At 42.9% G+C, this 12,649-nt stretch overlaps 1 protein-coding gene across 4 annotated transcripts in view; it reads left to right on the top strand.

Annotated features, from left to right (window-relative positions):
• The window catches only part of SS18 (SS18 subunit of BAF chromatin remodeling complex), a 191,261-nt gene that overhangs the window by 94,201 nt on the left and 84,411 nt on the right, over window positions 1-12,649 (top strand). For all 4 annotated transcript variants that reach the window (XM_029591158.1, XM_029591160.1, XM_029591161.1 and 1 more), the window contains one exon: window positions 1,156-1,377. In XM_029591158.1, coding sequence (XP_029447018.1) covers window positions 1,156-1,377 — 222 coding nt within the window. The remainder of the gene's footprint in view (window positions 1-1,155; window positions 1,378-12,649) is intronic.

The following is a 12,649-nucleotide window of genomic DNA, read 5'->3' as shown; positions in this document are numbered from 1 at the left end:
CAGATCGCCTGTTTGTCCTTCATGGTAGAAGGAAGCAGGGTGAACCAGCTTCACAGGCTACCATAGCTTGCTGGTTTGAGGTGGTCACAGGAGCTTATGTGGAGGCAGGAAAGCCATTACCTTCTTAGGTTAAAGTTCATTCCACCAGGGCTCAGGCGGTCTCATGGGCAGAAGTTAGATTGTCTCCTGTCGATATCTGCCGAGCTGCAATGTGGTCCTCCTTGTACACCACCTCCAGGTTTTATTGCCTGGACTTACAGGTCTGAGAGGACGCAGCCTTTGCAAGAGCAGTGTTGACTGGACTGTGGGCGGCCTCCCACCCCGATCGGGAGTAGCTTTTGTATAACCCTTGGTCTTGATGAGTCCATCTGGCTACATGCTAGGAAATGGAGAAATTACTTACCTGATAATTTCGTTTTCCTTAGTGTAGACAGAAGGACTCAGTATCCTGTCCTTGGCTGCCCAAGAATTGTGCCAAGGATTCGCCTGTGACTGGGTCTCGAATCCCAAAGATTTACGGGGAGGTGTACATCCAGTCCCTAGATCAGGGCTCCTATATTCTTATTGGAGTTCAATGTTTATGGTTGGTTGAGTACAGTTATGGTTATCCGTTTTTAATCATATTTTAAATCATATTTTAATCAAGGTTTATTTTTCAGTAGTATGTCCACAGTGGCTTTTGAAGAGAATACTGGAGGGCTGAGGTCACTGCAGGGGTATATGTTGGGTGATGTCAGCTTTGTAATCTTACTCCGTCTCCATCTGCTGGCAGGGAAGCATAACCCATTGGTCCTGAATCCATCTGTCTACCCTAAGGAAAATGAAATGATCAGGTAAGTAATTTCTCCATTGATTGTGGTCACACAAGTGAAGGGGTTCTGAGAATGAGTTCTGGTTTGTATAACTGGCACAGTTTTTTTTTTCTCTAATGGGTAGCTGTGTATCTACTTTGTCATCACACTTTATCATCAGATATGTAAACATGACCTACTCCTGGTTTAAAGGAGACTAGAAGCCCTGAGGCATATATAGAGTACCAGTGGAAGTATTTACTAGTATGTTCTTTATATTATAAGTTCCTGGTAAGTGTCTCCTAATGGAAGATCTAACCTGTAATGTATGTATATATGTAAATTTCTTTTTGTTTTTTTGAAGGACCTAATCACATGCCTATGCAGGGCCCAGGGCCTAATCAACTCAACATTTCAAACAGTTCCATGAACATGCCTTCAAATAGCCATGGATCTATGGGAGGTTATAATCACTCGGTGCCATCGTCACAGAACATGCCAGTACAGAATCAGATGACCATGAATCAAGGACAACCCATGGCCAACTATGGTCCCCGACCAAACATGAACATGCAGCCAAACCAAGGTAACGATTGTATTCAACAGCCCTTTGACACTAAAGGGTTTGTGAGAAGAACCACTCGTCTCCGAGGATATTATTCCATAATTTACTTCAGTTCCCTAGCCTTTCAGCTGCATTTTTAATTTTGGAGTAAGCAAACAATTACATCTTACAATTTTTTTTTTAGTTGATGAAATATTTTACAATGACTATATTTTATATCATGTAAACATTTCCCATAGTAAACATGCTATTTCTCTTAAGGCTTAAATTTGTGTCTGCAATTGCAATTCTAATAACTGTTACTACAAATAGATAAAGGCAAATGTGGTATACTGAGATGAAATGCATAGAAAAATTGGAATGGTCTTAGCAGTCTGTTCACCGTGAAAGTTTCATTACAAAGTATATAACCACGGTTTGTTCTGTTGGGGCTACTGAAAATGTAGTAATAGAAATAAAAACTAAAATAGATGAAGTTCCAAAATAGAAAATTGAATATTTACTCTACAACGTACGGTATCTTATTAAATACCATAACTCTCCATGGACTTGGCATCATTTAAAGCAGCAGTACTTGTAAAGCAGTTGTTTGATAATTTACTTTTGCAGTTAAAACAGAATTGTGTTCCCTTTAATTAATCTTCTTTTTATGTGACTTCTGATGACATATTGCAATTGAAAATTTCTGAAACATCCACCTGCCTATCCACTCCCATTATTATAAAAGTTAATGAAATTGGATGATGCTGAACTGGCAACATCCTGATACATTATAGGGCATGAATGAAGCATGTACAGCTAAAATCGAGATTCAGAGAAAGAATGCTCAGAACTGGCAACATGGACATAAGTTGTGAATCCTTTCTGTGTGTAATATAGTAATCAAAATATTAAAACAAAACAAAGACCTATCAATACTTCCAAAAGAAGTAATGAAGCCAAGAAAATAAAGCAGCTGCTGTTTCAAAGCAAACTATACAATTTGACTGTTAAACAGTATTCTAAGGTCACATAAGTGTGTCAGTGAGAAAATTTTACTACTGAGTCAGTGTCTCAGAATTAAAATTTGCTGCACTGCAGTTCTCCAGAACCTCTGGAAGCAGAAGTGATAGCAAATGCAACTTTCCTTGATTTCATAGTACTGTATCTGATTGGTCTTTGTTGCAAATGTCAAAAACATGGTGTCTGAACTTATTAGATTCTGTTTCATGTAAGGTAATTTGTGATATTGTTCCAATGCTGTGCACTGCACAATTTCGATAACCACCAGCAAAAAAGGGGAGCTTTTATAAAAGTGTAGACTGTCATCTATTACATACTGCACATCCTAAACAGTTTACTTACTGTTCCAGACAAAACGCTTCCGGTGTAGTCCAAACATCAGAGCTAAAGTTCAAAGGTTTGCTCAGTAGCTAACTACCTTGGTGGATGAAGAGTTGCATTTATTACTGGGGCTTTTGACTATCAGTTAACAGATTCTTTCTCAGATGAAAATATAGACTTGTTTGACATATGAGCCTCAACTGCATCCAGATGCTTTTAGCTACAGCCTCAATTTGGTAATACAGGCATAGACAGAGTCCAGAAAGGGTCAAATGTCTGAGAATCAGCCTCTCATAGGGAGGATATCTCATCAATCACTGGCTGAGTGTTTAAATGTATCTGAGCGTCTTAACCAGAGCACCTCCGATTTCTCCAGATTAAGTTTGAGCTCAGAAGCATGCAGCCAGTTGTATATTAAAATAAGACATTGGTTTAAGTATGTCACATCCTCGTTGTATTGATTAGGAGCTGAATATTATCCATATACAAATATGGTTGAATATTATATTTCTGATAACTGATTAAGCATTGACGAGATTGTGAAGTCCTGAAGGTCCCCCCCATGCTCCAACTACCAAGTTGATGAAAAGCAAGTATTTACATTTACCTTTTATTCCAGTTTGGAAAGAAAGGAAATAAATCATTGTGAAGCTGTCTCAGAGCCCTAATTCAGATAACCAATTGATCAATAGCATGATCACCATGTCAAAATTTACTAATGAATCAAGAAAAAGTACCAGTGAGTCAATACCTCTGTCGAAGTCCTTTCTTAACCCTTTATCAGTGCCAACAAAACAGATTCCATACCAGATTTGGTCTAAAGCCCAGCTGGTAAGTATCCAAAGTATTCCTCTTAATTTCTGGAAGTGAATGGCCATAGCCTTTTCAATCAGTTTACTCATAAACCGTATATTGGCTACTAGCCTGTAATTCTCAAGCTTTCTCTGGTCCAATGCCACAACGGTTTTATATTTTTAAGGTATTGGGTAATCTGGTTACCTTCCTCCTTCCACCCAATCAAGATGACTGAGTCGAAACATAGGTTGTTAAACCACCTGCCTTAGACTTAGGCAACTTTCAGATTAACCCCTTAAATGAAGTATGGGATCTAGGTGTACAGCTAGATGAGAACCTAGCTATGACAGGACATGCTAAGCTGCATATTTCTACAAAGATAGAAGCTACTATTAATCTTGGCAGACTTCGTACAGTACTACAATCTCTAATAGTCTCTAACCTTGACTACTTTAACTCCTTACTTCTGCATCTTCCAGCAAGTCACGTAAAACCACTACAACTATTACAGAATGCCGCAGCAAGGCTATTAACAGGATCCAGGAAATATCATATTACACCATCGCTGATGGCTCTGCACTGGTTACCCGTACAATCCAGAATCTAGGAGCGACACTACTCCCCTACAACCCTAAATGAACACTAAGATTCCAAAATAAAGGACTCCTGAATATCCACGCTATACGGAACAAACATTTGACACAAATAAGAGAGAGTATTCTCCATAGTGGGTGCAAAGCTCTGGAACTCTCTACCAGAAACTCTACATATGCTACCAGATAGAAAGAAATTTAAAAGTGAATTGAATTAACATGGCTATTCATTAACGCATATAATCTAACTTAAAACTCAGAATACACGGACCCGATAAAGGCGAGAGAGACAAATAATAATTGCTTTTTGAAGAATAAATCAAATGAGAGAATGCATGATTTTCAAACAACCCACAGACTAAGAAGTGAAAACCATCTTATTTGTGATTACCAACTCTCCTCGCCTTATGTTCTGGTTGTAATTCCATTTGCCCCAGAAACTAATCGTTTTGGGGTTTTTTATGTTTATCTGTTGAATGTATAACTATGAATATCATCTTGTAAACCATTGTGATATATACATGGAATGACTGTTCATAAAATGTCTAAATAAATGTGTCTGAAATAATGTGGCAGATTTCATTCCTTGAAGAAACAGTTTAGTTTCTTCCACATTCAATGCATGAAATGAGACAGCTCTCACTGGCAACTTTCCTTTCTTTGACCAAGAGGAATCTACCAAGTTTCAAGGAAGAAAGGGATCTCTTATCTTGGCACTGTTACTTGTAAAGAACTGCCACTGACGTTAGGATCTGATTTTTCTCATTCCCTGGGCTAATATCTAAAACTTGAATTAACCCCTTAAGTGTACAAAATCATTTTCTTGGTTTGTTCAGGTCATTTATTTATTTTAATAGCATAAAAATCTTTCTGTATTGACAAGCAGGCATAAGTCAGCCATAACACATGGGTGAAGTCATTTGTAGCGCTAATACCCTCAGAATTCATTAAACGTCTTGATGAGCATATGCAGGAGTTCTGTGCATGCATGCTGCCTCATGAGCCCTTCAGTTGTATTTAGTTTAAGCTACTGCACAATCAGTTTGTCAGTCTCTTAAAATTTTCTCATTTTTGGCTTTGTCTCTGTAATAGGTTCAGGAATGAGGTATTTGTCTGGCAGGTTTATCATGCAAAACAGAGAATAATAACACTATGTCCTATGTCAAACATTGAAAAGATATATTTTCTGTATAATATACACACAAAACAGGTGCTTATGAGAACACCTGAGACAAATAAAATATATACAGTATATCAGCACAATAAGCAATAGTAATTTTCCTGACTAATAGGGAGTAATTATATACAAAAACCTAATGGACACTGTCAGCTTCTTGAAAAAGTGTCACTGGGCCCTCCCATATAGTGATTTTTGACTAACGTTCCTGAAATATTGCCAAGGTACTGATAAGAAAAACTACTGTGTATGTTCTCTAAAGATAGAGGACTTCATGCCTTTGCAATCGCCATATTGTGACCACTACCTTTACATTCTGTAACCAGAAATCAGCATATGTATAATCACTAATGTCATGTTTCAGGTAACAAGTAAAATCCAGTTTATACTAATCAGCTCTCAGTCTCTGCTATGCTTAACTCTTAATATGCTAGTTGGTTTAAATAAGTAATGGTCTTATGCTTTTAATTAAGCTGCTTCATGACCTTGAAGCTTGCAAACTTCGAGAAAAGAAAGGCTACTAGAGGGGAAAACTGCCTATCATCCCACGAGCCTATATTTTCTTTAAGCAGTACTCTGTGTCTGTTATCTTTTCTTAGCAAAAATATGCAGTACCCCCTAATAAGCTGTTTACTGACCTTGTTTACAATGTCTTTCTTACATCCTCGTTCACCATTTTAAGAACATACTTTTGCCATCATATCTTGTCAGTACTAACATTTCGCATATACCATGGGACCTTTCTCATACGTCTGTCACCTCATACTAATACAGTCTCCGGTCTTATTTTCTGCATCAAGTTGGCTTTGTGATTCAAGTTCTATTTTTATTCGGTATAGCTACCTCAGAAAGCCCAGCAACAGACCTTTTTCAGTTCTTAAAAAAAAAAAAAAAAAAATTAAATAAATCCAAGGCCAAGAAGCCTGCATTCAGCAAATTTAAGGTCATCGTGTATGGGCAGCATCAAACTTTGTGTTTGGAAAAGCATGCTATAAATATGTCCATAGAAGCAACTGTTGTTTCTGATTTTGCCACCTGGTCCAGATCATGATGCTGCCAACTTTTATGGTTGTGTTCAGATGTTTCAGAGGCTCTGCAAAAAAGAGTTGTTGGGGAAGACCCTGACACCTTTGAAACAGAACTCCAGGGGCCACCCTTCCTCCAGGACTGAGACCTCTTCAGATTCTCAGTGCCACAAGAAGCTAAGGTGTGGGATTCAGCCCTTTCTGTCTCAGAAATCAGGAAAGGCTCTCCTCTTCTCTTAGTGACTCTAGCTTCCAGATCCGCCACAGGTCAGGGGTTGAGAGAGGTGCATGATGGTACTTGATAGAGTGCCTAAACAGCACAGGAGATCTCCTCTGGGAGAGTTTTCCTGGCTCAGCATACCCTTCTAGTTAGGTGAGGAGGATTCAATGAGGATTCCTTCAGATCCCTTGCTAGACTTGCCTAAGCATACATGTCCCCCAGGAGATCTCTGCTATTCCACACTTTTTGGATAAGCTAGCAAAGATGCTGTCCTTAATATTGAGAGAGCAGGACCTAAGAATGGATATCTTTCAGCTGTTGCAACTTCTTCAATCTCCAGTGGAATTTGCATCCATTCAAGTGCATAGATGTTTCAAGGACCTGCAAATGAGAAAGTGGCAGGCTCTGATATCCTGTCTTCTGGTAGCACAAAAGCTTGATCTGAAGTGTAGTGTCCAGTACTCCCCAAGCTTTAGGGGTAGTCCAGCTGTTGCACCACTCAGTGGGGCCGATGCAGTATTATGCCCAGTAAAACAGGTACTCGTATTGAGTTCCTGTTTTCCTAACACACACATCCACCTCTCCTGGCTGCACAATGCTTTATTTTAATGAGCTGCTGTGTTACAATTTTTACCTGGCGTATCCTTTTTATGTCCCTAGCACTCAAAAGCATCAGGCTCCTAGGAAATGTGACTGTGCGTGGATTAGGAAAACGGGCACTCAATACATGCATCCATTTTATCCCTCCACAACTTCCAGGCATTCCTGGTGTGTGAATATTGTGCGCCCAGAAATTTTTTTTTGTAATCAAGCCCTTTCATTTTTCCCTTATTTTTAAGTGCCGCAAGCAGTATTGCAACAATATTAAGTTGGAGGAACCACAGGGATCAGTATTTTTTGTTTTTTCCTTTGTTCATATTTGTAGTATGACTTAATGCCAGCTTCGGGACTGGCGTTAAATTTTCCACGTTAAACAAAAGTGCATTGGTCGACCGGCTTTTTTTTTTTTTGCATCGGAGGTAATAGCTAATCTACATGGAATTTACATGTGATGAGCACTATTAGCAACGTGTTTTTTTGGATGCGCTAATCTCCTTATTGCATCAAGCGTTAGTCTAGCACATCTAAAACAAGCGACCTACCAACTGTTAACCTGTGCACTTTATTGCATCAGCCTGTATGGTGGTTAAGTCTGCATTGAAATGTGCAAATTGTACCTGGGATCGCTCTTAATATGCCTCCTGGGAAGGATCCAAAGGCATTTGGGAGGAAGGTCTTCCAGGGAACCATGCTTAGCTCTCGGATTGTGGCTCACTAGTTGTATGTGATATAGTCAGAAAAAAATCAACAGAACCAGAGGTCACGATTTGAAGCTCCAGGGAGGAAGACTCAGAACCAATGTCAGGAAGTATTTCTTCACGGAGAGAGTGGTGGATGCCTGGAATGCCCTGCCGGAGGAAGTGGTGAAGACCAGAACTGTGAAGGACTTCAAAGGGGCGTGGGATAAACACTGTGGATCCATAAAGTCTAGAGGACGTGAATGAAGAGTGGGTGGCTCGCGAGTATGACTGCTACTACCTGGAGATAATAACCTTATTCAATAAACATACACACGGTTAATGCGACTCCAACATTGCTCTAAGCTTCAACGGCAAGAGGAAATGTGGAAAAAAAGATTTGCATTCACAAAAAAGCGGGGAGTAGCTTGCTTGTTACGGCGGTTACTACCCCAAACCAAATAAGTCTGATACTATATCCAGCATAGCTCTGCTTCAACGGCAGGAGAGGAAGACCGATACTTCACTTTCAATGCATATCCAGCATAGCTCTGTGCTTCAACAGCAGGGGAGGAAGACCGATACTTCACGCATATCCAGCATAGCTCTCTGCTTCAACGGCAGGGGAGGAAGACTGATAGTTCACTTTCAATGCATATCCAGCATAGCTCTGTGCTTCAACAGCAGGGGAGGAAGACCGATACTTCACGCATATCCAGCATAGCTCTCTGATTCAACAGCAGGGGGAATGAAGAAAAGTGGATCTATATACAGAGAACAACCAACAAGGACTGAATTACATAGTCTGGGTAAACAAGTAAGCATGGGTGTAGCTTGCTTATTGCGGCAGTTACTACCCCTAACTAAGCTAGATATTTCACTTAGATGCAGTTCCAATACTGCTCTCTACATTAATGGTGTGGGTGGAAGGGAAATAGAACCAAAAGGTTACTAAGAGCCAAGAGAAACAGATAAGTATGAGAAGAAAAAAAAAGTGTGAAGCTTGCTGGGCAGACTGGATGGGCCGTTTGGTCTTCTTCTGCCGTCATTTCTATGTTTCTATGTTTCTATAAGTATCTACACAAATGTGTGTAAAAGCCGAAGCCTTTGACAGAATCAGCAGAGCCTGACCAAGCAGATTTGTTGAGCCACAGAAGAGGGTGAGAAACATCCACTTAGCTTACAATGCTTTTGATGCTGTGGCCAGAAGCGTGGCCATGTTTAAGCACCAGGCAGCTTGTGTAGATGTTGAACAAGTGGTCTTTGTGAAAATGTGCATGACTGTCTTGTTTTGGAATAAGGTGTAGGAGATGGAGGTTCTGGTAAGAGTACCAATCCACTTTGAAGTTGCTGTCTGCAGTGGTGAAGGACCAACCAGCCTGGCCTTGGGTCAGTACTTTCCCTTCCAGCATACATTTTTTTCAAAGATGGACCTTCCTGTTTTTTCAATGTCATTGAGGTTAGCCCTCTAGAGGTTAGCAGAGAGAGAAAGACAACCAAAGGCAGAGCAACAGTTGCAGCCCATATCTGGAACCAGTTTTTGATATCCTTGAGGCCTGCTGTCTTTTGTGCAATGAAGGCGAATCCACTCCGGAAGGATTGAACATCACCAAGGACAAGTGGGTCCTGAAGATTATAAAATATGGCTATTGGTTTGCACTTCTTTCGACAACTTGTCCAAAGAGGTCTGTTTTCATTTCAGACCACTTTCAATCTGCTCAGCTGCAATTGGACATAGTCTCTCTTTAGAAGAAGTAAATCAAGCTTGTTTCACTTTTGGAATGTGATTGGGGATTCTATGCCCATTAATTCCTCATCCCCACGAAATCAGAGGATTGAGGCCTATCTTGAATTTATGGAAGTTGAACAGATTGTTGATCCAAGAGAAGTTCAAGATGAACGCCCTCCAGACCATTCTACCTTTCATCCATCTGAGAGATTGAACATGTACTCTGGATCTGAAAGATGCTTGTGCACATATTCTCAGAGGACAAGCAGGATGTTAGTTCTCACGCATGGGTGACGTCATCAGATAAAGCCCTGATAGAGTTTCTAGAAATTTGACTAGGCACACTGACATGCCTAGCATGTCCTATAATATGCGTCCACGTGGGGTCCCTCTCCAGTCTTTTTCCACGGAGCTGCCTTATGCTGTGAGTGAGCTCACTTTGACTGTTTTTTGGCCTTGTGGAAAACCTTTTCCTTGTGTGTTTTGAGGTTTTTTCCATGCTATTCTGTCATCGGGTCCCTCGTGGTGCCTTCCCATAATGCTCCTAGTCAAGGTTTTCAGCGATTCATATGTTTCCTTTTGCAGTTGATTCCCTTGGCAGCGGGGCATCGGTACCTGCTGGCCATCGCTGCCATAGTTTTCAGTTCATGCTCTTTGTTTCATCCGATATGGCCACGTCTGGAATTTGGCGATGCCTCTGGTGGACGAGGACCATGTCCATCCCTGATCTGCATGAGAGGTGTATCCTCTGCCTAGGGGCATAGTATTACATCCGGGATTGCTGTTTATGCACCCAGATGACCCCAAAGAGATGTCTGCTTTGACTCAAGATGGAGCAGCTCTTCGGGTTGAAGAAGTCTGAGCTATTGGTGTCTGCACTGGCATTGAAGAACCGAGGAGCCGGCACCAATGGACACAGAGCCATTGGTGAATAGGGGCGACAGAAACAAACTGCCATCTATCTCTTCCTGGCCGAGGATGTCTGGTTCCTTGTCATCTGCCTCAGCATTGAGGAAAGACCGGGTGGAGCATCTAAGGAAGCCGAACAAGCATTGGCACTGGTCCCCATCGATGCAAGGGGATGCACTGGCTCATGCCGCGATGCCCCAAAGCAACCCTGTAGCGAGGAGTGACAGTCCTCCATTGGCTCTGGGGGTCTGCTACAGTCTCCACAGGTCCTGATGCCAGTCATTGATCCACCTCGTCCCAGTTGGTGTTGGTATTGGCAACGTTTGAGGATCTGGAGTGCCGAGTCCAGCTAGTGGTTGAACGGGCATTGCAGGGCTTTGGTCCTGTGGCACAGACTGCACTGAATCTGGTGCCATTAGTCTTCGTGCTTCTTCTGGAGAAGCTCATCTTGCTCATTAATGCATTACCGATCCAGCTGGTGTTGGTTCCCGGGACAGCATCGGTGCCCGGCAGGACACCAAGGCCTCCCCCTACTGATACAGTGGGTAGTCACGGGTTCCTCTGAGGAAGGTTCACTGAGATCGGCAGACCTGCCCGAGGCCTGCTGCCCCCCCCCCCCCCCCCTGTCCAGTTTTACAGTCTGGACAAAGGCTGAACACCTAGGAACCCATCCCCTGTTGCTTACAGTGAGGATAAGGAAACTCTGTGATCCCTGGGGGATGATGCTTCGGAGTCCTGCTTCGAGAGTCTCCCATCAGACCCTTCTCCTCCAGAGGAGTGATGGAAGTCTCTCTTCCTGAGGACTTGACCTTCACAGGGTTTGTGAGGGTGATGGCGGAAGCCATCCCATTTCATTTGTTAATAGAGGAGGATGCCAGGCATAAAATGCTTGAGATCCTCCAGTTCATAGAGCCTCCTAAGGAGATTGTAGCAGTCCCAGTGCACAGGATCCTTAAGGAGAATATGGGAACATCCCCTCTCAGTACCTCCCATTGTTAAGAAGGCGCATGGAGTCTAACTTGTCCAGAAGGCTGCCGGATTTGATAAGCGTCAGCTTCCCCACCAGTCTGTGGTGGTTGAATCTGCCCTCAAGAGGGCCAGCGTTCTCTGACTCATTCCTCTGCACCCACGGGGAAAGTTCATAGAGCAAGCGATGAATGCTCTTGGGAGGAAGGTGTTTCAAGGCGCCATGCTCATTGCCTGCATTACTGCCTACCAGCTCTACAAGAGCCAGTATTCGTGGGACATCTGGAAGCAGGAGCAGGAGGTGGCCGAGCAGGTGGCTCAACTGCTGCAGGACACTCATGTCACTGGTATATAAGGGCCTAGAGTGCAGAAAATATGACGTACGAGTGAACTACAATGTTTTTGAGATGGCATTGAGAGTTTCTACAGCGGGAATCGGCACAGGCCTTGGATTTCCGACCAGAGGTACATGAACAACTCGCTGACATGCCATGTACTGGGGAGAATCTCTTCGGAGAGAGGGTGTGGGACGCGTGGCCCAACCAGGACCACCATAAAACCCTCCAATAGCTCTCTGCCAGCACTCCGAAACCATTCTCCCCTTCTAGGAGGCTGGCGAGACAAGGGCCCAGGAAGTCCTTCTTTCGCCAAAGGAAGTACTGTCCTCCGCCCACTCGCTCCTGTCCACACCATCAGGGCTCCTGTGGCTATCCCAGGCAGCATAGAGGCCCCAAGGATGGGGTTTTGACTGGGTCATAGGGAGCATAGGCCAGTGGACCCTCCAGTCGGGGGCAGGCAGCGGTTCTTTGCGAACCAGTGGCCCAGTATAACCTAGACCAGTGGACTCTTTCCATTATCCGTCAAGTGTACCAATTGAATCCATTGGATGTCCCGCCAAATTGCCCTCCATGCCCATTTTGGGGCCAGTAGCGCATCAGAAGATACTAGTAGTGGAGTTTATTTATTTAAAAGTTTTTAAAAAATCATAATCTCATGCCCCTGCCATTGCCAGGTAAGTTGTCGGCGCGCTATACTGGCTACTCACTCCTTGAGCGCATAGTCGTGGTAACATGCAATTATGTCCTTCGGCAGATTATTAACTCTCGGGCCATACACCCGATGTGCCCGGGCTATCTTTACCTCCGGTTCCTGATCTGCAGGCCTGGCTGTCTCACCGTCGCGGAGGAGCATGGCACTAATCTGTGCTACTTCTGAGGCGCAGTCCAAATATTCAGGCCCCTCCGGGACGCCACGAAAACTGAGGTTATGCCGCCGAGAC

The sequence above is a fragment of the Rhinatrema bivittatum genome, chromosome 2 (genome assembly GCF_901001135.1).
Source record: "Rhinatrema bivittatum chromosome 2, aRhiBiv1.1, whole genome shotgun sequence".
Lineage (NCBI taxonomy): Eukaryota > Metazoa > Chordata > Amphibia > Gymnophiona > Rhinatrematidae > Rhinatrema > Rhinatrema bivittatum.
The sequence above is the reverse complement of the archived record's forward strand: the minus strand, read 5'-3'. Positions and strand labels throughout refer to the sequence as shown.